The sequence below is a fragment of the Xiphias gladius genome, chromosome 4 (genome assembly GCF_016859285.1).
Source record: "Xiphias gladius isolate SHS-SW01 ecotype Sanya breed wild chromosome 4, ASM1685928v1, whole genome shotgun sequence".
In the NCBI taxonomy this organism is placed as follows: Eukaryota; Metazoa; Chordata; class Actinopteri; order Istiophoriformes; family Xiphiidae; genus Xiphias; species Xiphias gladius.
In genome coordinates this window covers 22,447,553-22,474,763 of record NC_053403.1, presented here as the reverse complement: position 1 = coordinate 22,474,763, position 27,211 = coordinate 22,447,553, and the positions used below count along the sequence as shown (strand labels likewise).

The following is a 27,211-nucleotide window of genomic DNA, read 5'->3' as shown; positions in this document are numbered from 1 at the left end:
CTGGATCAGACAATAGGAGCTTTCAAAGGTCATGGACCATAGCTCCATCAAATCAGTCATCACAACCTCATGCATTTCATGATTAATACCCTCTGAAAGACCACTATTCATTGTATCTAACATTATATATCCTTTCAAAATGCTGACAATATCAGTGATAAATTTTTTTCAATTAATCATGTATAGAAAAATTTTAAATGAGTTAAAGAAGGAGAAATTAAAATTTAAGTGATAGCAAACACTATTCTATATAGAGATTGTCTGTAAATCAAATAGACTTTGGCATTTCTGGTTTTCTGAAAACACACAACAGAGGGGTCGACCTAAAATAGTATATGTACATTTGGAATCAGCTTAATTTGTCATGTTTTCATATTCACTGCTTCTTTTTCAAACTCAGCAAAAAATATTTTATAGATCTTACTCTGAGCAGCTTTAGCAGCTCTAGCAGATTTTCTAGTGCAGATGGGCCTCCTCACTTGAAACAAAAAACACCTTTGCTAACTTAACTTATAAACTTAATACTTAGTAAATAACTTAACTTAATAAATAATGAATACAAACCACGTCACGGAAAAACATTAGAGGCACTTCTTCACACAGCAAATACCATATACCGTATTTATTAAGTGTGGCTAATGCTCAGGGCATACTGTTATCTACAAGCTAAATTTATTACAAGATTACCTGAGTGGCTTACCACCACAATTTCCTGCTGGAAACCCTGCCTGGGCCAATAAAAACTATTTTCCTGGATAGACACTGTGTGAAGTAAGGAAATATATTTTAGTAACTGACACACTGATAATGGAAAACGTAGCAGTTGGAATCCAGCAGTGCTCTGTATTATGCCATGGAGGGTGAGATGACATAAAGAACATCAACAGCAGGAAATTCCTCTCCAGCTCTCAACAAATCTTTATATTCTGAACATTACATCCAACATAATAACTGCATGGATAAGATCAGGATTTCAGGTCAACATTCAACTTCAAACAGAAAATCCAGGCAATCTCTTTTAATCTGTAGTTATTCTGAGTAAATACAGTTTAATTACAGATCAAGTGTGTTTCCCACACAAAAACACAAACTGCATCACACCCCAAGTATTATCTCAATGTTTGGAGGGTTTTGCTTTATTGGGAGTGGCTTGGCAATTGCATTCATATGGTCCTCAGATTGTGTTACACTGCGTTTTGCTTAAAGGGAAGCCACAAACCCAGCTCAGGTAAACAGCAGGCCTCAAGCTAGCAGGGAGCTTCTGTTGTCTCCAGAATGACTGGAGGTCTGTTTGTGACTATGAGTTGTTTTTTTCAGTGGCTGCCGGTATGTTGGGTTCACTTGTTAATGCTCTGTTGGTTTGTGCTGTGGAAATTACCCAAATTAATTTTGTTTGAGTTATTTTCATTTGACCTGATTAGACCTGCTCTACAGTCTGCGTGGGTGTTTACAGACTGTACTTAATTGACATCTTTCTCATTCTCTTGATAATTTTGTTGTTCTACCTCTGGGTCTTCCACTAACCGGAGGGTCAGTGGTTCGATCCCCGGCTCCGCATGTTGTAAACAGAGTACATGTAGGTTTGATAAAAAGTTTTAAGTCAAGGTCCACTAACTAGCTTTTTCTGAACTGGACTATCTATCTGCTGATGAAGACCATGTGATGTGGTTCAAAACACCAGAAAAAGCTAGTAAATGGACTTTGAGTTTAGATTTTTTTAATGTCACACTACCATTTCCAAGGTTGAGAATGAAGCTAGACACATAATATATATATGCAGTTGAAAATAATTGCTGAAGTGTTCTTCTGAATTGTTCAAAATGTGTTTCATTGTTTTACTAGTTCCAAATAAAAATTCAGACGAAAATCAACCTTCTCATTGAGTGGTTGAAACAGTTGGCCTCTGAACTCTCCAGATTGTAAGCCTGGAATTGATCCCGTCGCAAATACCTAAATGCAGCTGGTTGAAACATAATCATGAGCAGGAGCACATGTAATATTGTTATAGCTGTTACAATATGACGCCATGTGTTCATGTTCCCATGGAAAATTGGTATGCAGTACCAGAACAGAAAATGCAAAGCTCATCAAGCAGGAAGTTTAGACTTTAACAACTCCAGCCTTTTCTCTCATAAATGTGGAATATACTGTTTGAAAACACTAAAAGTGCTAACAAAAGAGTATAGACATAAAATCTGTGTTGCTTGTTCAAGTATGTTTATCTATAATAAGAATCAAAGCAAGGAACGAAATAACACTGTACTGTAATAATAAGGCTGACTAGCTCTACTCTGCAATACAAGAAAAATACTGTTACTTTATTTACATGTCCCTGCTCCATAGCACATGGACCATGAAATGGTGAGGATCTTGACTTTTTGACAGGGACATCTAGGTTTCCAGCACTTCCATGTTCAACAATGCTCAAATATTTAAAAAAATAATAATAAATACATTCTTTTTTTTCTTTTCACATAAAAACCTTAAGTTCAATGTCAAAACACAAGCAGCTCAATAAGAACTTTGCTTTAAAAAGTCTATTAGCCATACTATGGTTTGAATGGTTAATCTAATGGTTGAATGGTTATTTAACCAAAGAATAAGTTACTAATATTATGAATCTGACCAGCCATATCAATGCCAACTTTCAGTATTTTACATTTTTAGAGACTCTGTGCTATGGAGACAGTACAGAGTATCAGATAGACTACCAATCTGTGAAAAGAGTTCAGAGGAAGGGTTACATCATATCTTGGTAAAAAAAACTTTTAACTTTGCTGTATTTACTGGAAATGTGAGACCTGGGATGAAAGAATAAAGCAAGGCCTCAGGGGACTCTGTTGCCTGACTGTCTGTCTATCTGACAGTTTTGTCACTGTGTGCGTCTGTGTGTGTGGCTCTTACACTCAAAGCTGTGTCAGTGTGATCCATCTGGCCAAACAGCAGTTCAGCTGTAATACTGGTTCACATCTGGGCACAGTGTTTCCCAATAATTGATTTATTTTTGGCGGCACGCCGCAATATCAAAATTGACCATCAAATACTGATTTTCTATTTTTTTTTGTTTCAAATGGGTAAAATCTTATTTCATTGTAGAGCTATGCAAAGCACATTGATTCACTCAGCCCCTCCTTGCCCTACTCTCGCTCCCTCTCTCTCTCTCTCTCTCTCTCTCACAAACACATTGACAATGGCACCGTTTGTGAATAGCCCCTCCTCTCCATGCACAGCCTTGAGTGAAAACATGATTATGCACAGGATGAAGGATTGTTGTTGGCTTTTCCTTGCAGAGAAGACGGCTAGCATAGTCTCTCTGAATGTTTGCTCCCTAAATCAAGATGAATATTGAAAGATATTTTCAAAGACTCAAAAGAGCTTGTCCTAAGGAGGAGCAAAGATAGTCTGGACCAGAGGTATTTGCAAAACATAGAACCTAGAAACTTAGAAAAAACACATGGGAAAGCTAAACAGTCCAGCCAGTGTGATTAGCTATCCAATTCATTTGTTTCAATATTTCCAGACTTCAACCAGTGCTGCTGTGGCAGCTGAGCAGCAAGAGAGGGTCAGGAAGGGATAGTTGTAGCTAGTGAAGAGAGAGATGTAGGAGAGGAGGAGGAGGACAGCAGCCAACATGCTGCTGTGGGAGAACCAGCTGGGGCAGAAGTTACAGGTGAGATTGACAGCAAACACAGAGATAGAGGTGTATATATTGTTCAGTTGTTTATTTTTCACAAAGTACTTGGCAATTAAAATATTTGCAGTGGAACACCTCATATATGATGCTCCATTGCAAATACATATACATATTTTGTATTATACATACAAAAAGTATTTGCTGTTGCTGTTTAGTTGTATAAACATGGAATTTCTAGGAGACAGGGATAACTTTGCAGTGAAAGGAAAGTCTGACTGATGACTCAGCCAACCAAAACACACAAACTAAAGACTAGCTGCCTCTGCTATTTTTAATATATCACATCCATGAGTCACACAACTTAGTGCCACAATGGAAGCAAAACAACACTCTAAAGGAGCAGACACTATAATGTAGGCCACTAACAAGAAAGATAACCAGTTGGTTCTGAACCTGAATTCATTGTGAGCAACATGATCAACGAGTCACCAATACTGTAATTCATCTGAGCCCAGTTCAATTCCTATAGAACTGAGTGACCAGGGATAACAAGCTGTGGACAAATAAAAACCCGTTGGACAGAAAACTTTAACACAGTTAAACTTTCAACAATCTTCAGATTTCCCTGTTTCCTTCCATTGATATGTTTGGTCACCTTCATAACTTCACAACTTCACAGTTGATCTAGACCAGGCAAAAATAAGTGCCATTGTTTTAGTTCTACTCCATTTCGTGTTAACAATGAATCATTACAACTATAACCAGAGGAGTTAACATAAAGTCATACTGTATGTTATGTCACATAACTCAGTCATAGGACAGTTGTGATGACCATCATCCTGCATCATCAGCGCTACTTGGAACATTTCGGGTTGACCACCCTGATGGCTGACAGGAAATCATACAGCACTTTACTACAGTTTATGTTTATTCATCCTCTCTGATATCAGAAAGAGCTCACAAAGAAATATTTAGCTATTACCTGAGACTGCAACTCACCCACATTATCAGAAATCCTCTGTGGACTGTGAATATCCTTATCAAATTTCATGGCAAGCTGGTCAACAGTTGTCAAAATACTGTAAGCTGTTTGTGGACAAAGTCTCAGATGGAAAAACCAACTCTTCAAACAGTTGACACTGCCATTTGTAAGCAAGCTAAATTACAAACAAAACACAAAAGTAATCAACAACACATTAATACTCACCTTGGTGACTGCTACTTTTGCACCCCTGTTGATCAGCTGGACCACATTGTCAGCTTGTCCCTTGTGTGAAGCTATGAGGAGGCGCTCGGAGAGTGCAAGGACCTCAGCCACATCCTGCTGGCTCATGAAGCAGGGCGAATGATGCTGCTGTCTCCAGACACAGTGCTGCAGATGGTGGGGAAAGGCAGCTGTGGCGATGGTCTCCGATGCCCTCCGATGCCCTCTAACTCATGGTGAGTTCCATTGCAGACAGAGGTGTCAAACAGGAGCATGGAAGGCTACCAGTGCTGCTGATTCTTCTGTTTCTACAAACTCCACAAACTGCCTGGATACCTTCCCTTCATCCTCTCAGCTGCAGTGGTAGGAACAGGAAACACATGGAGCAAAAACAAGCCAGCATGTGATGTGCCCCTAATATCTAGCTGGAAAACAGGAAAACAAGGGAATGGGCAAAGTGGACTGACATCCCTACTGTCCAGGTTGCTAAACCCATATGCAGTCCTCATGGGATCATGTAAGCTGGACTGAAATGAGAGCTACAAAGAGGGGTCAAATTCGGTCACTGAGTGCCTGCTGTACAGTGACGCAAGCCCTTCATACACAATGAAACATGAAAAACTGCAAGAAAACCGTCCTAACCACCGCAAACAGCACAGACACACTTCTGTGGTTTTGGTCTATCCACAGGGAAGACAGTGACTAAAAGTAAAAAGGGTGCCAAACCTCAAATGTCTCATCTTATTTCTCATTATCATTAAAATCCATCAACTGAAAGACCTCAAACCGTCATACAGTATATTGTCTCTCCAAGCTCATTTGAATGCATTCTTGCCTAATTAGGCATTTTGTGAATCTCCCGAAGAGATCCTGTTATCAACCAGTTTGCATCAATGCACTGTAAATGACTGTTAACATTATCTGTAACCTTCAGAAAATGGCCCTGGGCTCAAGCCAAAGCCGTAAAAATGTGTAAAAACATCATGGTAGGGAAAAGCAGAGTAAAAGGATTGATGCAGACATGAAGTTTCTGTTGGACTATTCCATCTAAATTTTAATTATCACCCAGCAATAAAACTCTCATCTAGAGAGACTTGCAAAAAGTGCAACAGCACAGTAGACTGAGCTTTGACTCAGAGGAGCACTCTGTAAACAAACCAGTGGTAACAAAGTTAACAAAAACTAAGGCTTATTACTATTTGGGTTTTATTTTCATAGCTTCGGCCATTGATTCTATCAGTCAGATTACAAATGTGTCAGTACACTACTTTTACTACACACTATGGTTAAAAATTCTTATGATATTTTTAAACATTACTTTCTTCATTAGTAGTTGATTAGCCACAAGGATGCACCTTTCTATTGGTCCAACAGCAAGACAAGGAAACAAGGCTCCTTGTCTATCTAGCTCCAGATACTCCGACCATGAATATGCTATGCTAACATTAGACCTACTGAAGTACAGCCAGTATATTGCAGGATAATACTTGACTTACAAAGAGGAAACAACCTGCATCATGATCACACACATTACATTTTTCTTCACGGGTCAGCTAGTTGTGTGTAAGATCCCAGTAGAGCTGAACCACTGTTCATTGTTTTGCGACTATTTTTGCCAGTATTTTGTTCTACGTTTTTGCCTTTTAAAAAGGACTAGTGCAGTGCCTGCTCAAAACATGCTTGTAATCTCATTAATAGTTTTATTCAATCATGTAATCGTTATCAAATTTCCAAGTCACTGCTGTGTTATGACAATAATAATAATAACAGTAATAATAATAATAATAATAATAATAATAATAATAATAATAATAATAATAATAATAATAATAATAATAGACCCTATTTGTCAGATACCTGATCAGAAAATATTGGACCACATATTCAAAACGACTGTTGTATCACATATACTCAACTTGCAAAACTATTATGTACACCTAGATAAAACTAAGGCAGCCTCCCTTCATGAGGATTATAATGTTCAGTCTTTGTTGAATCTGTTTGAAAGAGGTGTTTGATTTATTTTAATGGTCATTTTGGAGGCTGTAATTTGTGGTGCTGTTGACCTGTACTGTACTGGGTTATACTGAGAGGTTGATGCTAATATTTTGTCCATCCCATTTATATGAATTAAGGTTGACAAAATATTAGGAACACAGTTTTATCTAGGTGTACCTAATAAAGTGGCAAGATTCATTTAATCATTGTGTGTCATAGTAACCCAATCCCTGAACTGGAGAATCAGTATTTTTACTGAAGAACTTGACTTAAAACTTAAAATGGGTATGTAATGAATTTATTTCATCATTGGAGTAATATGCAGTTAAGAAAACCACTGCTAAATGTATTTTTGCATCAGCAAGGAAAATCTAACAATGTAATGTTAGTTTGAGCCATTTCTCACTCATTACATGGCGGTTAAAGGAAACAGAAAATATACAACAGCCGAATTAACACAGTAAATGACGCTTGGTGTAACTTCACAGTACCATAAAAGTTTCGGCGCATGAATTACTTGTTCTGCCCGTCATTAATTGCAATATATCATGCTTGGTTGGGGATGAAAAGTAAACAAAGCGGTCTAAAATAGTCCCAAACTTTAGAAGATCATGTGGGAGGTTTTCTAACTTTCCAGGTAATTCATGCTTTGACTAGGCGCAGCTATCTTTGCAATGCGCTGTTGTCCTAATTGATTACGTCGATTAAGTGTATGCATTGCCCAAGCCCTAACTGACTGTTGTTTATGTTTCTCTTTTTATGTTTTTTGAGAACCACTAATCCAAAAACCTTCACAGTCAACACCGCACTTCCTTAGGTCCTCAACAATACACATATGAAGATTGAAGTCGATCGGATGAGCGGCTGTCAAGAAAATCAAAGGACAGACAGACAGTAAGACAGAGATTCCTCCATTTATGGTTAGATGATAACTATTAACGCCCAGCAGGTAACACTTACAATTAAGTTTGTGAACTCCAGAACGTCTTGTAGACAGGTGGGTCGGATCATAAACTCTAAAATTCCACACACTCTTGATTACTTATACTCATTTTATTGGCTGGACCCCAACAGAGAGGCCAGCCTTACAAACACGAATGTCCATGACTGACTGAGTGATGAAAGTTACACCATTGGTCAGCCAAATGCCAAAGTGAATTGGCTTGAACAGTTTCTAAGTCATCAGGGGGACATTTACAGGCAGTGCTGCCAACTTAGCTCGTGTCACTAGATTTACCAAGTTTCAAAGCTCCTTTAGCTACTTTAACTACTTTTTTTCAAAAAACCACCAAGCAACAAATCTAGCAACTTTCTGAATAATACTTAGCTACTTTCCATTGAAGAGACTCGCAAGTATTGCACCACGAGTGCAAGTTGGGCTTTCCTTCTGCAGGCCCACCTCTCTATTTGTCTCATTCAATTGACTGCATGGCACTGACATGGACGTGAATAAGCATCTAACTTTCTCTGAGTGATCACTTTACAAATAAATATAGCCAAAATCAAGGCATAGCCGTTGTGTTTAATGTGTGTGTATGGTGATTTTGTCAGATGACGTTGCGGTTATAGAATCAGGATGTTAGCAGTGCAGAGCAGCAGCTTTGCAATAGCTTAGAGATGACTCCTGGTTAACATGTAGTCTTAATGGGCGGATTTCAGTCACTATTTCATGTTTTTTACGTTGTCTGACAACAGAAAGAGAAAAACATGTCACTGAGAACAGCTTTATTGGGAATTCGGCTGTATTAAAATATTGTAAATGATAGCTTAGAGAGTAGGAGAGAAGCAAACAGATAAAGGGCTGAAACCTGCAGACACCTGGCAGAATGCAAATACGGTGCGCTGAAGTCATGATTATGCTAATTAGCATATTACGTCATCTAGTGACATTTAGCGACTTTTATAGCAGGCTTTAGCAACTTTCCGAAAGTACTTGTTTACAGCAGTTCCACAACAGTTTTCAACTATGTCCTGAATTTCGTACATTGACTATATGCGGTCCAGCCATATACTAGGTTTTGACCTAGCCTGTTTCTAATGTTTTGGTCCTCAGACCTTCATCAGTTATCAGGTACTTTTTCACAGCAACAAATACACTAACATACGGTATCTGAAAACATTAATGGGTAAATAAAATCTAAGAGACTGTGCCATTAAGTAATTTTCAGTCAATGCTCTAATAAAACTCAAATAAAACTTGAGAACCAACCTGCTTTTGTTTATGATGTTAAAAGTGATGGTGTAACTTCTTTTGCAGTCCAACAAAACTATAATATACTGTTCACAGTTTAGAGATCAAACTGCAAGTTAGTGCACCTGAGATGATGATGATGATGATAATAATAATAATAATAATAATAATAATAATAATAATAATAATTTCTCATTGGTTGGTGTTTGGTGGGACGAAATTAAATCAATTAGTCTGTCTTTAAGCTGTGATGGATGTGTAGTGTGGGTGATCATTTTATTGTATATCTTAATTTTGTCATCCAAATAATTTTGACTGACCCTGGCGATTCTTTTGTAACCATCTGAATGCTTATGGTTATGCCTCACTGGACCCATTTTAGCAGTGTTTAGGTATGGGGTTTGATAGGATTTTTTCAAATCCCAAATCCTTTTGAATTCCTTATTAAATCTTTTTAAGTAAATTTTTTAGTGGAAAATTAAAAAATCTGTTAGTTTAAAAAGTGTGCTTTTTTTATTTTATTCAGCGCAGTAATTTGGTAATTTTAATTATTATTTAGGGACAAATTAACAGACAAGCCTAACAATGTAACTAATACTGTATAAACTACAGGAATTAACTATCAAACTAAACAATGGACATTCTACTGTGGTGAAGGGGTTTTGGGCCTTCACCGCATTTTTAGTCTATGCTCTGTGACATTCACTAACCCTATCCTGACTTATTTTGCTCCTAACTGGGGGGCTGTGCTGCAGCTGTAAGCTAAAGTAAAAACAATTCAATAATATTTGTTCTACTTTATCATTAAATAAATATCAACTAGAAAAACTGCTGATGTTTTGCATACCAAATTCACTTCACAGTACCTGAAGGCGAACTTGGTGCACTGCTACAGGTCACAGAATCTACAGGTCTGAGAATACAGCGGTAGTTTGAGGCCAAAAAGGTCTCAAGTGATCAAAAATGGCACATTATTACTTTAACATGCTCGACTGTAGATATTTAAACAAAGGACTTGTCTTTCTTCCCTTACATTTTGCAGGTGTTTAATTTTACTTTAGAACTGTAAGCTGGTCCACCATGTTTGTTGTTAACGACAGAATCGCTGATTTATCTGTTTGTATAATGTACATCATCGGTCTTTTTTTGTTTGCCAATGCCTGTAATGTCAGAAAGAGAGGTAAAAGAGACTAACTAAACAGCAAATGAATGAATGAAAGATGCAATAAGGGATACATGAAGCTTAATGAATCCAAGTATGTTACCAACTTGAAACAGGATCGAAAAGGGAACAGACTATCAGAGCCGATCCCTAGCAGTGTTGGAGCATTACTGCGGTCCTTGTACTTTATTTAAGTATTTCCAATTTGAGCTACCTTATACTTCTACTTCACAACAATTCAGAGGGAAATATTGTACTTGTACCCCTTTCATTTATCTGACAGCTTTAGTAACTAGTTTATTTACAGATTTTAATATTACAGATTATATATGACACTACCCAACAATATACAGTATAAAATTGTTACAAATCCCATCCGATCCCTGGAGTCTAATCTGTGATAACAATCCCTCTAATGACTGTATTTTTCATTACTGTAAACCCAGCAGAGAGTGGGAAAACATGGTACAGCTGACATCAACAAGACTGATTCACAGCGCCTCAGGCATACATGGCTAAATCCAGAGAGAGAAATGGATTATTTCTAAGACTTTAGCCCTTCATCTCAGCTCAACCATAAAACATAGCTGTGCAATACAGTTTCCCTGCCAAATCATTTTCACTGGACACAGTTTCAATTTTAATACAGAAGAGTTAACACACCTCTTACACAAAATCTCTGGTAAAGTAATACAAGCACCCGCTTTAGTGCACAAGCCTAAAAGTTATATACCAAAAGTTAAATAGTAACTGTTCTTGAAATCTTTTAAATATTAATATTATCTTGATCTTTTTTAAAAGGTAATCTCAAGAAATTACTATCAAAAAGTCAGAATTATTGTAAGTGGTATTCAATCAGATTGACAGAGGCACAACCATAGCAAAAAGGGTTGACTTTTTTCTCTTCTATTTGTTTTGAATGAAAGTATCGGCCTGAAGATGAGCCTTATGAGCTTACAAATACAATGGCCCCACAGCCACAAGGGTCAACACATCCTGTTCTGAATGAGCATAAGATAGCATAAAACTGACCAGGGCTCCTATATTATACATGCAGTGACCCACCTGCAATCTCCTCTATGGGTGTGTGCACATTGTCTGCAACAATCAATGTGTATTTATAACTGGTTTTAATGTTTGTGGCTGATTGTTGTATTAGTGTTTAAACTGACAGAATTCTAAGTTTTTGTGTTTTCAAAAGATATAGGGTTTGTTTGTTTTTTTAAAGTTTGTATATTAAAAAAAAAAAAAAAAAACCTTCAACCTGAATACAGGCTGCTTCATATTAATTGTTTTAAACTCACTTTCCACTCCATACAATACTGCTCACATATAGAGTATAGTCAAAAACATGCTGGAAATGTATCCCCAATGTGTGAAGTCCAACACTGCACCACACACCAACCTAGAATGACCAGAAATGGACAAGTGTAACCTGATTTCCTTGGCAACTCTGGAAAGAATAAAATCTATAAAGCTGCCCACAAACAGTGGACAAAACAGCACAGTGTTGTAGTCATTCAGAATGACATGCAGAAGTGACCCAACGTTTGTGCTTGACAGAATTCCTAGAAACATTCCCAAAAATCTAAATTCATTCCACAAAAAGCGTGGAATGCCAAAGAATGCATGAAAAAGCTTTTGAAAAAAGCATTTGAATGACTCCTTCCTGCCAGCTGAAAATGAACAAGATTAAGCGAAGGGGGGAATTCTCTCCCTGACTGCATTCCAGTTGATTCTCCAGAAGATCTTGTTCAGTCAGAGACCCACACACACAAAGACTTGCAGTCGCAGTTAGGCTTCTCACACGCCACTAGGCAACAGAGCTTTTGTGCAAACTTTTAGGAACTCAGGACTCAGTTTAAAAACAAGAAGTGCGAAGCCCTCAGCTTTTCAAATGGCTCAGGGAAGAGGGCCTGGAGAATAATTATTAACCTGCTCGCTCCTGAAAAACCACTTGGTCATGCAGACACACTGCTTCGTATCTGTGTTGTTTCCTACCCGTAAGAAGTTATTTGTTAGAAACACAATTACAGTGACCAAAATTACAAATAACAGGAAAATACGTATAGCAGCAATAGAGCTGTTTGCATGTTACATTTGTTTTTATACTGTATGAAGTGTTTGAGTCAAAATTGTCTGTAGGTGCAAAATGAAGCCATTAATACTATTCTATGTAGGTCCAATCCTGTTCCATAAATGACTAACCACAAATATTTGAATTTTAATTAATTAATTAAAATTATCAAATTGAAAATCCCATAAAAATATTAACGTTTAAATATTATGCAATTATATTAAAACCAGATTTACAAAATAAACTGAATAACAATGTAATGAAGGTAACTGGAGTACTTTATTGCCAGAATATTGCTTTGGAAAATATTACAACAACAATCAAGACTGTTAATTAATATATAACAGGAGCTTATTACACACTAAAAGCATCAACCATACAGCCAGTACTCTTTGCTGTTTGAGCATAACAAAGACATAAATGGTAAAAACCTATATACAGGTGTGTGTGTGTCTTTCTTTGGTTGTGTGGACTAATATTTTTTTGAAACCATTTTGGCATTGTGACGACATGCTGGCTGGTCCTCACGGCTTCAGAGGGCTGGGTTAAGACTTGATTTTAGGGTTTAATTTAGAATTAGGTTTAGATAGATAGATGCAGTAATTTATTAATCCCAACAGGTGCCATCTTGAAACAGGGTTAGGATAAAGGTTGGGGTGTTTAGTTGTGATGGTCAAGGTTAGTATCATGTCCTGCTCTTCTCCTTAGGTCACATTTTCCATAGTTTTGTCATTTGTTGAAGTGTTTCCTGTTTAATTTTGGTTTCACTTACGTTTCCTCTCATTTCAGATCCCCACTTCCTGTCCTTGTGTGTTTCCCCAATTGCTACTGTCTGCCCCACAGGTGTCACCTGTGTCCAATTGTCTCCCCTTTCCTGGTGTATTTAGTCTCTGTGCTCCCTTCCCTCTGTGCCAGTTTGTCTTTGTTCCTTGACAAGAATTCCAGGGTGGAATTCTTGTCTTCAGGGGTTGGTTAATGATGTTAATGATAAATCTTCGTTTACCTGGATGACATCCTCATCTTCTCAAGATGAGCAAACCTTATCTGGAGAAGATGAGGACAAGACCCCTGACAGTACAAGTGTCAGGGGTATTCTTTCTCACACTTCCCCACAGGATAACATGTTGCACCCCTGCACTTTCCTGTCCAGGAAGCTATCTCCCGCAGAGAGGAACTACGATGCGGGGAACAAAAAACTGCTGGCAGTCAAATTGGCGCTGTAGGAGTGGAGGCACTGGTTGGAGGGTTCAGTAAAGTTATCTTGGTGTGAACCAACCACAAGAACCTGAAGTACATAAGGACAGCTAAATGAGTTAACCCCAGACAAGAGAGGCCTGCCCTCTTTTTCGATACATTCAACTTTACTCTTTCGTACCATCCAGGCTCCAAAAATATCAAAACTGATGCTCTGTCCCGCCAGTTTGACTCTGACTCCTCCTGCAAGCTCCCCTGTTACATTTTGCTCTCCTCCTGTATGGTGGGGACAGTTACATGGGGAATAGAGGAGAGTGTCGAGCAGGCCAATGTTAACACTCCTGCACGGGACAGTTACCCTCCGAACCCTTCGTTTGTTCCTGTTCGTCTCTGCTATCAGGTTATCCATTGTTACTCCTCCCTATTCTCTTGCCATCCTGGGATAAGGCAAACCATCTTTGGTATTAAGCAACGTTTCTAGAGACCATCCATGGAGCTAGAGGTCAGAGAATATTTGGTAGTCTGTCCCTTGTGTGCTCGGAGCACAACCCCTCAGCACCCTCCTCCTGGTCTCCTGTACCCCTCTGGCTGTTCCACATTGCCCCTCATCTGATATCTCCCTGGACTTTGTCACTGGACTTCCACCTTCAGAAGGTAATACCACCATTGTCACAGTGGTAGATAAATTTTCTAAGATGGTGAATTTTATTCCTCTGCCTAAACTGCCCTCAGCCATCTCCTTGGCTGCGGGACAGAGGGTTTGGTTATCATCCCAGGACCTTCACGTAAGGTCCCAGGACCAGTCACGACCATCTGTAAAGTCATCAACCCTGTGGTCTTTCGCCTTAAGTTTCCCAGATCCTGGAGGTTCCATCCTACGTTTCGTGTTTGCCCGCATCAAACCTACCAAGGAGAGTCCTCTGGTTCCCACCTCCAGGGGTTTTTGGTGGGGTTGAGATACTGTCATGTCCTGCTCTGCTCTGTAGGTCATGTTTTTCTTATTTTTGTCATTTGTTGCAGTCTTTCCTGTTTTATTTTGGTGTCACTTACTCCTCCTTGTTTCAGTTCCTGCCCTCGTGTGTAACCTGCCTTTTTGAAATGTCTGCCCCACCCCTGATTTGTGTCATCTGTGTCCAGTTATCTCCTCTCTCCTGGTGTATTTAGTATCTGTGCTCCCTTCGCTCTATGCCAGTTTGTCTTCGTTCCTTATGACAAGAATTCCACCCTTCTCCTAGTGTTAGTGTTCCTGGTTTTGTTTGTTGATAGCATAGTCTTGACCTCGTCTTTTGCTCAGCCCTTTCTGGATTTGTTTGCCTGCCCTGTTCTGCCTGTGTAGCGACCTCTTTCCAAGTAAGGCTTTAATTTTTGAGGTACCCTGAACTGTGTCCTGAGTCATGCATTTGAGTCCTCCTGTATTGTGGTTACCAGTGTCTCAGTACGAACTGGTCACGATGGACTCAGTCCACTCTGCGTCTTTGCAAGCTGCCATCCAGTTACAAGGCAGACAGATTCAACGGCACGAACTGCTTACCTCTGCTTGTCATGGAGTGAGGGAGCTTAATGAATGTCACAAGGGCTTCTAATCCTCCATCAGCAGCTAGGTAGGTCATCTCAATGATCAGTCCTCTTGCACTGTGGTTACCAGTGTCTCGGATACTGTAAGGGGCATCATTTGTCAGTGATGCAGGTAAACTTTTTTGAAACAAAGGGGGGTTCTTTCTTGATCATCTTATATTTCTGCTATAAAATTTATAATTTTGAAAAAATGTTTCAGTGTAATTGAAAACATTTGCAAAACAATTTGTTATATGTCCAAATTGTCTATTATCAATCATCATATTACTTCATTTTTATGTTGTAGTTCTCAGGTGTTTTTTCAGTGTTGTTTATGTCTACTTTCGATGGAGCTTGGCTTCTTCTCTCTCCCATGGTTTTGTGCTTTCTCGTCTCTCTCTCCTCTCTCCTTCTGTCATTTTCTGCAGGTATTTCTGCCTCCAGTGTTGCAGAGCACTGGATCTGTGACTGCAGACAACCGAATGCCCCCATGATCCTGCTCAATACCCCCTGCTTAAATTTTCAATATTATTATTATCATTATTATTATTATTATCATTAGTCTTATTATTATTATTATTACTATTATTATTATTAGTTGTATTAATAATCCTATAATTAGTTTTGACCTTTGACCACCAAACTCTAATCAGCTAATCCTTAAATCAAAATGAACATTTGTGCCAAATTTTAAGAAATTGCATCAAATTGTTACTGAGATATAGCATTCACGAGAATGGGACGGATGGAGAACCCAAATCATAATGCCTCCGGCAATGGCTGTCACTGGTACTGATGCATTTTTACAAACAAAAAACAAACAAAAATTAAAATCAGGTATCATTGCCAAGTTTGAAAAAGATCTTGATTTTTATTTTTTTGCCATATGACCCAGCCCTAAAAGATATCCTAATTAAGATTATTAAAATACGGATGTGATGTGCTTAAATGTAAAACAGAAGGATTGTGTCTGTTATTTACTATATGCTTTCATTGGTTGTCAGTCAGACTAATATCTAGCTACAGATTTTAGCACCATTTAGGAAGACACCTAGTGGTAATATAATATCATTTGCATATATGGCCCCTGATCTTCATCTAAGTCACAAGTATAGACAAACATATGTGCTTAACTTAATAACACAGGAAAAGTAAAGTCATGTCTGGGTTTTTATTAACTGATCAAACCTCTCTGGCAGCAATAACTTCAGACAAGTGCTTATGGTAACTGCAGATTAGACAACGTTGCTCAACGCTGAGGAGAAATTTTGGACCATTCGTCCTGACAGAACTGCTTCAGCTCAGCCATATTCTTAGGATGTCTAGTGCGAATGGGTCTCTTGAGGTCATTCCACTATTTGGTTAAGATCTGGGCTCTGACCAGGACTCTCCAAAGGCGGCTTTTCTTTGTTTGAAGTCATTGTGTTAATTTTACTTTGATGTTTAGGGTCATTGTCCTTCTGCATCACCCAACTTCCACTGATCTTTAGCTAGCAGGCAGCCACTCTAACATTATGCTTTAAAATACCTTGATAAATGTAGGAATTTATTTTCCCCCCTTGATGATGGCAAGCTGTCCAGAATGGATGTTTTCAGGGCTAAATTACACCAAATGTAGCATATCGGTGGAAAATGGTACAGATTACATAGAAGAGTAAGGACGAGAAAAATAATTACAGCAGTCTTGAATAAAATGACAGAGTAGGTCTAGAGAGGTTTATTTGGCTTTAAATATGAGGTAATTGCATGCTAAATGAATAGAAGGGCCTACTAGACTTTAAATAAGCTTCCAAGTAATAGGCAGATTACATTCAAGCTATTAATTTACTGGAATGAACCTATACATGGGTCTGAATAGATGGAGGTGGGATTAAACTGGTCCATCAACCCCTGCAAAGTGGGATGACGCAAAATAGTGATGTGAAGAAGTGATGAGAATGACAAAAATTCATATCAAAGAGCAACAGCAAAAGTAACATTAGCTACAAGCCTTGATTGAACTAACTGAAGCTAAAGACAGATACATTTATGTTAGCTCCTTGTGCAACATCATGATAACATTGCAGAGTTGCCAAAATATGAAAATAACTCTGGCCACCTATAATCTCATCTCTTCTCATGTAGTGAGAGAAAAGATGAATTATGTTAGATGTTGCAGTAGCTCCAAATGGCTTCAAAATCAGAAGTTGAATGGTCTACCCTCTTCTTCTTACGGACCATGTGAGTCTTTTACGAAGATCTAGTTACAAAACTTGTGTACACACACACCCACACAAGCCTCACATCTTGTGAAAGTAAGATTTCAAGCCTAAAACTCGCAAAACAAAGTTTGCAGGCAGACACCTAAATGCAGAAGCTTATAAAACTAAGATTACAGATAAAAAAATTCTGTTTTCAAGGACACTTTCTTGAATTATATACTATTACAATCAAACCAGAGGCAATAGCAGAGAGTATGAAACAGACATAAGGTTCTATTTTACTTGAGTCGGTAAAGAGGACTGAGTTTTTTATCAAACACCTGTTCAACGAACATTACCTTAACCATTAATTAGTCCAACAGTATGTAAAGTTATGTAATTAATCTACAAATTGAAAAAAACATTTAAGTTATCACAAGCCAGGTGCTAGCCTGGAGTACAAGTCTAGAGTACAAGAAGGACAGGGTGACCTGTCCACACCCAGTGGCTTCCTGCCTTTGTATCACCCTTCCCTGGAGGGTAGGGATGGGAATTGAGAACCAGTTCCAGTTGAGAACTGGTTCCAAATTGTCCAAACCATTGGAATCACATGCCTCCGAGTTTATCAGTTCCTTTTATCAATGCCGGCATGTTTTTCTGACAGTCAGAGCTGTCAGAAACACTCAGTATGCAAGCTCTAAGTTTGATGTCAGCAAATGTAACATTAAGTTGATGTGCCTCTCTCTGTAGTCTGTCAGTGCATCTCTTGGTCTGTCTGTGTCTTGCTTGCTTGCCAGCTACTTCCAGCCACTGTATTATGTGACTTTGTGTTCAACAAAAGTGAGAGTGAAATACAACAATTTATTACGTTTGATGAACACCAACGGGCAACAGTGTTTATAAATTACATCTTGGAAAAGATAACCACATTGTGTGTGAACCCTAACCCCCATTCATTTGCACATACAAAAATATGGAACTTGCGTTTTCCAGCAGCAACCTCCGTGGGGACCAGTCCAGACATATATGGGCATGATGGCACTCTTCATAGGCGCACATAATTTTAAAACAAGACAATGATTAACTAGTCTCTCAGTCAAGGTTTAGTTACAAATCTGGACTAATGCAAGATGGAAAGCTGATTAGATAGTGAATTGAAAATCTTGATTAGGTGGGCATTATGGATGCACATCTTTCAGTAAATAATAAGTATCAAGCATTCATCCAGGCCATTGTATAAATAGTACTTTACAGTATATTTGAACATGTATAAAAGGAAATCTGGGGGAGCCAGTCTGAATGGGCCAGATGCAGCTGATAAAATTAAAAATAAAGCAGCAGCCATAGCCTAAAGGCTTATGTTTATATTGCACAGCCAAAACTAATTGTATAATATTGTGAGGGCTGGACTAATTACCAGGCAGCAGAGCAAAAGCTCATTGTTATACTTTATTATTTTCTACATTTTCTATAAGTTCTTATTTGTGTTAATGTTAATATTCAGTTATCTTCAGATTCTATACAAAATATTCTATTCAATAAATATTATTTGTTTATACCTAATTCCGTTCTGTATAGGTCTATTTATAGGTCATTTCAAATAAGAGTTGAAACACCAGCAATATGCTGAAACATCTTTCTATGCAACATGGGCTTAACTAAATGAAGAAATGAAGAATCAGACTGATAAGCGGAATCGATAATGGCTTTGGTATTATAAAATCTTATCAATTCCCATCCCTTCTGGAGGGAGAAAATTAGTTGGGTCTGGGGTCAATAGCCCTGTTGCTCAAATCTGACCTCACTGGAATGCATCCAGCCCCTTGCTGTGCATTCCTTTGTCTCTTCTCAAATCAATTTTTAATCACAGTTTCTACTGCATTGTAACACCAAGAGTCAGTTCTCACAGAATGAAATACTACTAATACTGTAAAGAGTACTGTCACTAGGGGCTCTCCAAAATGGCATCAGAGATACAAAGTATTCCCAAGAGTTTTCTCTTTAAACTTACAGTATATATGAAGCTTTTTACAAAATATGACTCCACCTGGAGAGTGTCAAACAACACGCATCACTTATTTTCATTAGTGATTGAACTATAGATTACTTTTTTAATTGATAAATTGACAGATTTACAGGATATTTATGTTTTGATGTATTTTGTCATTCTACCCACAGATGACTGAGATCATCAGGGCTCATCACTGCTACAGAACTGCAAACTTTTCATCCTACCATGTATTGGTAATGAGCCTCAATCAAATGCAAGCTGGAAACACAACTCAGAACTGGGGATTTTCTGAAGGCAAAAGTATTTTTATTGGTTAATTTAAAATAAATGGTTGCAACACCACAGACTCCCGTAACCAAATTAGTGCACTGATACACTAGAATGGCAAAGAAATAACTGGAGAAAATATTAATAAACGAAAATAGACTAAAGTGTATTTATTCATGATCATGTAATACATTTAATACGTGTTCAATTCAGTTTCTGTACACATACATTATGTGCATTGGAGAAACATGTTAAAGCTGTTTTAATGATTGATGCATTCCAATGCTCACAGGTACAGAAAGCTGTAGTTGAGTGGAAGTAAGGCATGTTATAGGAAAATTACATTTTATTAAAACTTGGGTCTTATTTTCATAGCTTTGACCATTGTTTCTACTGGTCATGATAACAATATACTTAAATATAATATATTTAATATAATTAAATTGATCCACATTATCTAAACCACTTTATTCAGATTTCAACCTGAAAGGGCAGTAATAATCCCTCATTGCACAGGAAAACTATCGTAAGTACACAAGGTCAAAGTTGAACCAGGAAGTCCAGCTGTAAAGTGTAGGCATTTTTAATCTGCATTTTTGTCTGTTCTTGTGGTCTTGGGGACTTATGAAACGTCAGTCATAGCCCGATAGTGCTGTCACTCTTAATTTGAAATTTGAACTTTCATTCAAACCTGAGAAAAAATAAAATATTCAAACAGTCTGTAAGGGCAACAGACCACTGGATGTAGTTTGCATTGTGGTCAAGCCAACGGCACTTTTAAAATTCCTTATCAGCTTGACTTTTCGTATTCCCTATTGACCTATCTAAACTAAGCTAATGAATAAAAATGGAGGAGGACAGTAGCGAGCAAAACTATGCAGCTTTACTATCAATTACCAAAAAAGATAAGGCTGTTTGCAGACTTTGCAAAAACAGCTGCATTTATGGCCTCTTTACAATTGCAACTGCAAGTGCAATTTCGGGCTTTCATACAGTAAGTTGACGGTCATTAGAGAAACATGGCAAAATCTGTGGTCATCAATCCGAAATAGTGGTCCACAATTGCATTCTGAGACATGTTCCCTAATGGGTTAGGGTTACGTTTAATGTTAGCATAATAATGTTGCACATCGTTGTGGTCACACAGTCTCAAAGTGCCTTTACCCTGCAACCACAAAGAATCTGATGATTCATCTGCCAGCTACAACCCAAGCGAGGCAGCGTAGACACCAAGACCACCAATGAGTAGCACAACATCAATTGGACAACCCTGACTGCCTACTTTTCACCACACTTATTCTCATGACCCTTCCAGAGGCTTGTAAAAAGGCCATCACCGGTAAGATAACAAGATTTATATGAAGGATAAGAGGGCCATTGGCATTGTTTGGTGTGAAGGGGTTTCAGAACAAATAGAGACCTAGAGTTCCAAGTTTTTTGAAATTTTGCCTCTGTATACCACCACAATGGATTTGAAATTAATCCATCAATATGTGATTAAAGTGTAGACTTTCAGCTTTTATTCAAGGGTTTTAACAAAAATATCACACTCAAGGCAAAGAAATGGAATATTCTTCAATGGCCAAGTCAGTCACTTGACCTCAGCCCAATTGAGCATGCTTTTCACTTACTTAAGACAAAACTGAAGGTAAGACCAACAAGATATTAGCTTTCTAATCTCATCCTCAGAAAAAGGGAGTAACCGTATTTGTCAAAATGCGATTTGTTAACTGTAGATCAAGACTTTCCGAAAATGTAAATAAAGGCATGCAGACCAGCTATCCCTCTGTGGAAAAGTTGAAGGGTATATTTATTTTGAGAAATATTGGTCCCATTAAAATGCAGTCGTACGGCTGAGATAGGCTTCATTTCATGGATTGTATTTTTAAACTGCTTTCAGTGACACAAAGAAGACGTCCATCCCATGTGTTTTTTTCCCTCAAAGGAAGCAGAAATAAAACCAAAATCCCTAAGCATTTGGTGCTGCCCATGGGTTCCAAACTTCAGGCAGTCATTGACTGCAACGATTTTCATCCAAGTATTAAAAATAATCCTTATGATTACAATTACATTAGTTTGTCCAATTACTTTTGAGCCTCTAAAAATGAGGGACTACATATAAAAATGGTTAATGTGATATTTTTGTTCGATCCCTTGAATTAAAGCCTTAAAGTCTACACATAAGAATAGATGGTCTTTTCTGGAGATAGCTCCTAAGATGACAGGCCCAACAACGTCCACTTACACTTCAGTTTTATCTCCATATAGAGTGTTTTAGATCATCTGTCCAGCTGTTGGCTTGTTTACAATCTGTCTGTCTGACCAACTATTCCCAGTTTTCAGCAAGTAACTTGAGTGCAATGTATCTAAATTGATATAAACAATGACCAAAACTACAAACATTGGAACAAAGTTGTAGTAGACCATGTAATTAACAAAGTTGTAATTTGTAAAACAAAAAAATCTTTGACATTTCTAACTCCTGCAATGCTACTTATTGCAACAATAAACTCCTGGGTTTTCCAGAGTATAACAATTGTCTGTTAACATTGTGTAATATGAGGACTGTCACAAAAACACAGACTCTGGTGAGATGAAGATTCAGCATTTTTCCACAGCAAGTGTGCCAGTTAAATCAAATTACCATGACAGCCCTGAATTATACCTCTCAAAACATTGTTTAGCTGATGAATAATTCAATGAGACACATCATTTTCCTTTTTTTACGTGTTCGCAATGAAGTGCTGAAGTCACAGGTCATCATTGAAACACCCTGGACAGCAGTTGATATCTAAAGTATGCCAGGAATGTAACTGCTAGTCTCCGTCTGTCAACATATACAACAGGAGCCGATTCAAAACCCCAATCAGCAAATGTTTCATTAAAGTTTTAGTGGGAGTGAGAATTTTTGATCTGACATAAAAAGGAAGTGATGCGATCCATTGAGAGACCCCTAAAATTCATCAAAAAGCGCACCAATGTTCTTTAACGTGTCAAGTAAGGAATGCAGTGTTACGCTTTCTCACTTTCCTTGGTTACTGCCGCCCAAAAATTTGGTTTGTTATAATAGATTTTGTCTTTAAGTCTACAAATGATTAGAAATAATACTCATGGGCCAGAAAAAAAGACGCCCAAATTAGGCTTTTAGCATTGTAACAACCCCCCCCTTCCCAGACCACGTCTGAGCTTCTCATGTAACATCATGTTTTTCACTAATTGGGAAAAATGAAGCACTGTGCGCACTTCAAAAAAAAGAGTTCATATTATTGATATAAAAGTTAAAAAAACGATTCGGCTTCATAAAAATCCATCATTCACAGCAGTGTGTGACTCCATCTGGGGAAGGAAACATTAAAAACTAAATCTGTATTACCTTTGTGCAATGAGCCAGGGCATGAATGCACTATAATTAACTTCAGCGCTCTGAGCTACAACACTGCCTGCTGTACATTCCTTGTTATGTGGGTCATCTCTTTCCTCTGTTTATATGAGCTCTCATAACCCCACAAAGAACATTTGCATGACTATACAGTTCAATGGTGCTCCGCATGAGTTTTTAACCCATATACAATGCATTCACTGCTCCAGCCACAACTCTATGCAACATCTAATATCTTACACATGAAGTCTACAATAATGTGTTTAATATGTTAATTGGAAATCCAACAACCAACAAGATTATAATTCCGACCACGCATTTGATAGGGATGGGAACTGATAAGATTTTATTGATACTAATGCCATTATCGATTCTGCTTGAGGCCTGATTCTTTATCAATTCCCTTAACGATTAAACAATTTTCGTTGTGGAAAAAATGTAGGCCTGCACAGGTTTTAAGCGTCAACGCAACTGTTTTATTATCTCAGAGTCTGTCGTCATCTAATATAGATGAAATGAGAGAGTATTTGTGCAGCATTTGTTTTAATTTAGGCTTTTGTAGTCAAAGAAAAAATCTGTTAAGCCAGCGTGGGTCGCGCTAATGTTAATTAAATTATAATTTTATAGACATTACAACTAGTACTGTTGTCATCCTTCTTTGTGAAATGAACACCCAGTGCTCCCACTACAATCCTCCATCCTTTAAAACAATTTGCTTCATCTGTCAGTCTAAGAATAAGTACACTTATACAGAGCAGAATGAGGTATAAACAAACAATATTTAATGAATAGAATACTTGTGTGATTGTTGACAGGAATCCCATTATTGTTATTTTCGTTCTTATTATTCTGTTTTCTGCCATATGCTTTTTGACACGCTACCAGTCCTACACTCTTACAGCTAGACACATGGTTCCAAAACTAAAATCTTAAGCATGTTTAGGAGATACAGTGCATTTGGAAAGTATTCAGACCCTGTCAATTTCTTTACACTTTGTGCTTTTGCAGCCTTATGCCTTGACTGGAATCCACCTGTGGTAAATTCAACTGATTTGACATGATTTGGAAAGGCACAGACCTGTCTTGACTGTTTGGCGGAGGCATACAACCCCAAGGCAGTAATTCTAGTTTAGGATTTTATCTGAGGTGGTCTTTATTTTAGCTGAGGACACCCACCGCATCTTTTAAAACACTTCTGGAAACCCTGCTCTGTGACTGTATGTAATTACTTTGGAAGCTGATTATATAAGCTGTGTTGTAATGTAATGTAATTTGGAGATTTTGCTGTAGTTCAGAATAAGATCTTAAGGATGGTGAATGCAGTATTTAGCAGAATAATAATCGTTTTCTAGCTAGTACTGAATGTTTAATGTAAATTTTGAAAAAAAGGGTTTGTTTCGGTAAAGGCAGGTGGCGCATAAATCTGCATTCAGTTTCTTGTATCGGTGTCTCCATATTTTACTCCTATATGTTTTGAGTATTGGCAGCAACTGGCAAATGGACGGGACAATACAGATTTCTTGTGTAGCTTGTTAACAACATACAATGATTCCATTTGTGTGAACACATTAAGCTCAGTAAAAGCAACCTTTTTTTATTTTATTTTCTCAAGGTGAAATATTTTCTAATCAATCACGTCTTCACTTGATCGATGTCACTAGGGCTGAGTATCCATATCATTCACCAAAATTATCGCATTAACCATTTACGAATTACAGCCATGTTTATACATAGTCCCTCATTTTTAAATGCTCAAAAGTAGATGGACAAAGAAACATAATTCTAAGGATTATTTTTAATACTATGATGAAAATCCTTGCTGCCTGAAGTCTGAAACCCATTGACATCACCAAATTGTGAGTTTCCTCCCTTGGGATGATTTGCCCAGCCTTTACTGCAGCTGCCTTCAGTTGCTGCTTGTTTGTGGGTCTTTCGGCCTTCAGTAAGTGCATGCTCAGTTGGGTTGAGGTCAGGTGACTGACCATGAAGAATATTCCATTTCTTTGCTTTGAGAAGCTCTAAGGTTGTTTCACAGTATGTTTTGGGTCATGATCCATATGACTGTGAAGCACCGTCCTATCAGTGTTGCAGCATTTGGCTAAATCTGAGCAGATTGTATAGCCGTATACACTTCAGAAGTCATCCTGCTACTGCAATCAGCAGTCACATCATCAGTAAACATTAGTGAGCCAGTTCCATTGGCAGCCATACATCAAATGTACTGATGAAACAACAATGTTGGATCTCTATCAGCAACAATGAGGAATTGAGCTACAGAAATGAGGTGAACCAACTGGCCACATGGTACAATGATAACAATCTTTCCTTAAATGTAGGGAAAACAAATGAGATTGTTATTGACTTCTGGAGAAGCCACACCCAACACCCCCCGCTGACCACTGACAGTAGTGCTGTGGAGCGGCTGAGCAGCACCCAATCTGTCTGATAGGTTTGTTTTGTTTTTTGAGCCTGACGATGGCCTCCTTCATTTGCACTTTGGACGACATATTTAAAGTTCCCATTAACAGCTACCAAATGCAAATCCAACAACTGCTTAATTTGCAACGTAATAATGAGGGAAAAGGCCACACCTGGCCATGAAACTGATCAACTATCAATTGTCCAATTACTTTTGAGCCTCTGAAAATGAGGGACTATGTATAATAATGTCTGTAATTCCTGAGTGGTTAATGCGATAATATACCCCTTGAATTTAAGATGAAAGTCTACACTTCAATCACATCTTGATGGTTTTGTTTCCAATCAATCATGGTGATGTACAGAGACAAAATTACGAAAATTCTGTCACTGTCTAAATTCTTATGAACCTAACTGTATTACTAGTGCATTAAACATCTTGGGTGATTTGGTTTGTCTGGAACACGCCAAGGAATAGACTCAGTCTGTATTGTTTTGATTTTTTCTTCTTTTCATTTCCGACAGACTAGACCCAGAATGTGCATTGCTTCCTCCCACCAGTTAGAAAACAACAACACATCTGGTCTTTGAAAATGGAATAAATGTACATATTTATTTGCATATAGAGCAGGGAGGTGAGACCAAATCACAAGTGGTGACTCGAGACGCATTCTAATGCCAGGCATGAACTGACGTACTTGGAGCTGTCCACTTGGGATCCGATCACCCACGGCGCATGTTAATGCCAGGTTTGAACTGGGCCAAAGATACACACACTATGTTTTGGTGAGTAACACTTAATGTAAACATAACTTGTTTGTTTACAAGAAAACAGGGTAGCTTTTAATATGAAGTTCAAAGGATATATTCGGTTTAGGATTTAATCAATTAATATAAGTCAAGTAAAGATTTGTTATGTTTCTAAACTATCATTTATTTTTGAATAAATAACTTGATACTTTTCGCAGCCAACATGGTACAACATTTACGTCCCAACAAGGCAAAAGCAGCAATGCTTTGAAATAAACAATTGCTACTGCACATTGGTACTGGCAGTTTTACTTACTTTTATGTGCCACATAGTAATAAAAAAAAAAGGTGGGATCGTACCTTTTCAAATAATGGAAAAGGTTTGTTGTGTTTCCAGTCGCGGGTTCCCTGTATATCTCTTGACAGATATCTCTCTGCTGTTTATCCAGCTTAAAAAATGTGAACCAATTCAAAATCACTGATGTTATGTGACCATTCTTCTCCACAATTTCCTCGTCTCGTGTGGACATTGGACTCTCCTCACACTCGTTCATTTTAAATTTCATACAATGGGTGTGTGTTTTACTCTTTTGGCCCTACACGTCAGCTATGTAACCCTATTGCTGTAGCCTAACAGTGTTATTGTGCAGATGAGGACTGAACCAAATGTAGAACAGATTAATTTATCATGAACTATCATCATCATCAGTTTATCATCGTTATCGTGGGACTTTCCTTCATGGTAATTATCAAGTTTAATCATCCAGCCATGGGCCTAACCAGTTAGGAGTTGCCTTGAAATGGCGTTCAGGCAGAGAGATTCCACGGACATTTTGGGAATGACAAAATGTCTTGACAAAAGCAGAATAAGGCTGGCGGAGGAGCACACATAACAATGTTAGACTATTTTGGAATGGGATCAATAATGGTTCTGTCAGAACCAAGAATTTCGGAGTTCATTAAGTCGCAAAAAAACTTTGATTACAAAAGATAATGCAGACAACAAGGGTCCTCCGTGAGAAAGGACTAAAATTTATTGGAACAAAATCATGTCCCCCTGGCTGGATGTCACCCACATTATGAAGGATAATTTAATTACAATAGGTTATTATGGCTATAGATATGTTCATATTGTTATGTTGCATTTCCTAAGACTGTGTGACATTAAAGAAATAACAATTTTCCCTTGCAT

The 27,211-nt window shown here is 37.9% G+C and overlaps 1 protein-coding gene across 4 annotated transcripts in view; it reads right to left on the bottom strand.

Moving 5' to 3' along the window:
* The window catches only part of ankrd6b (ankyrin repeat domain 6b), a 99,423-nt gene that overhangs the window by 57,439 nt on the left and 14,773 nt on the right, over positions 1-27,211 (bottom strand). For 3 of the 4 annotated variants that reach the window (XM_040124791.1, XM_040124794.1, XM_040124793.1), the window contains exon 2: positions 4,842-5,193. In XM_040124791.1, the coding sequence (XP_039980725.1) occupies positions 4,842-4,967 (126 nt within the window). In that variant the 5' untranslated portion in view covers positions 4,968-5,193. Of the gene's footprint in view, positions 1-4,841; positions 5,194-14,991; positions 15,050-27,211 lie in introns of those variants that run through there. The other variant, XM_040124792.1, reaches the window with a different exon arrangement.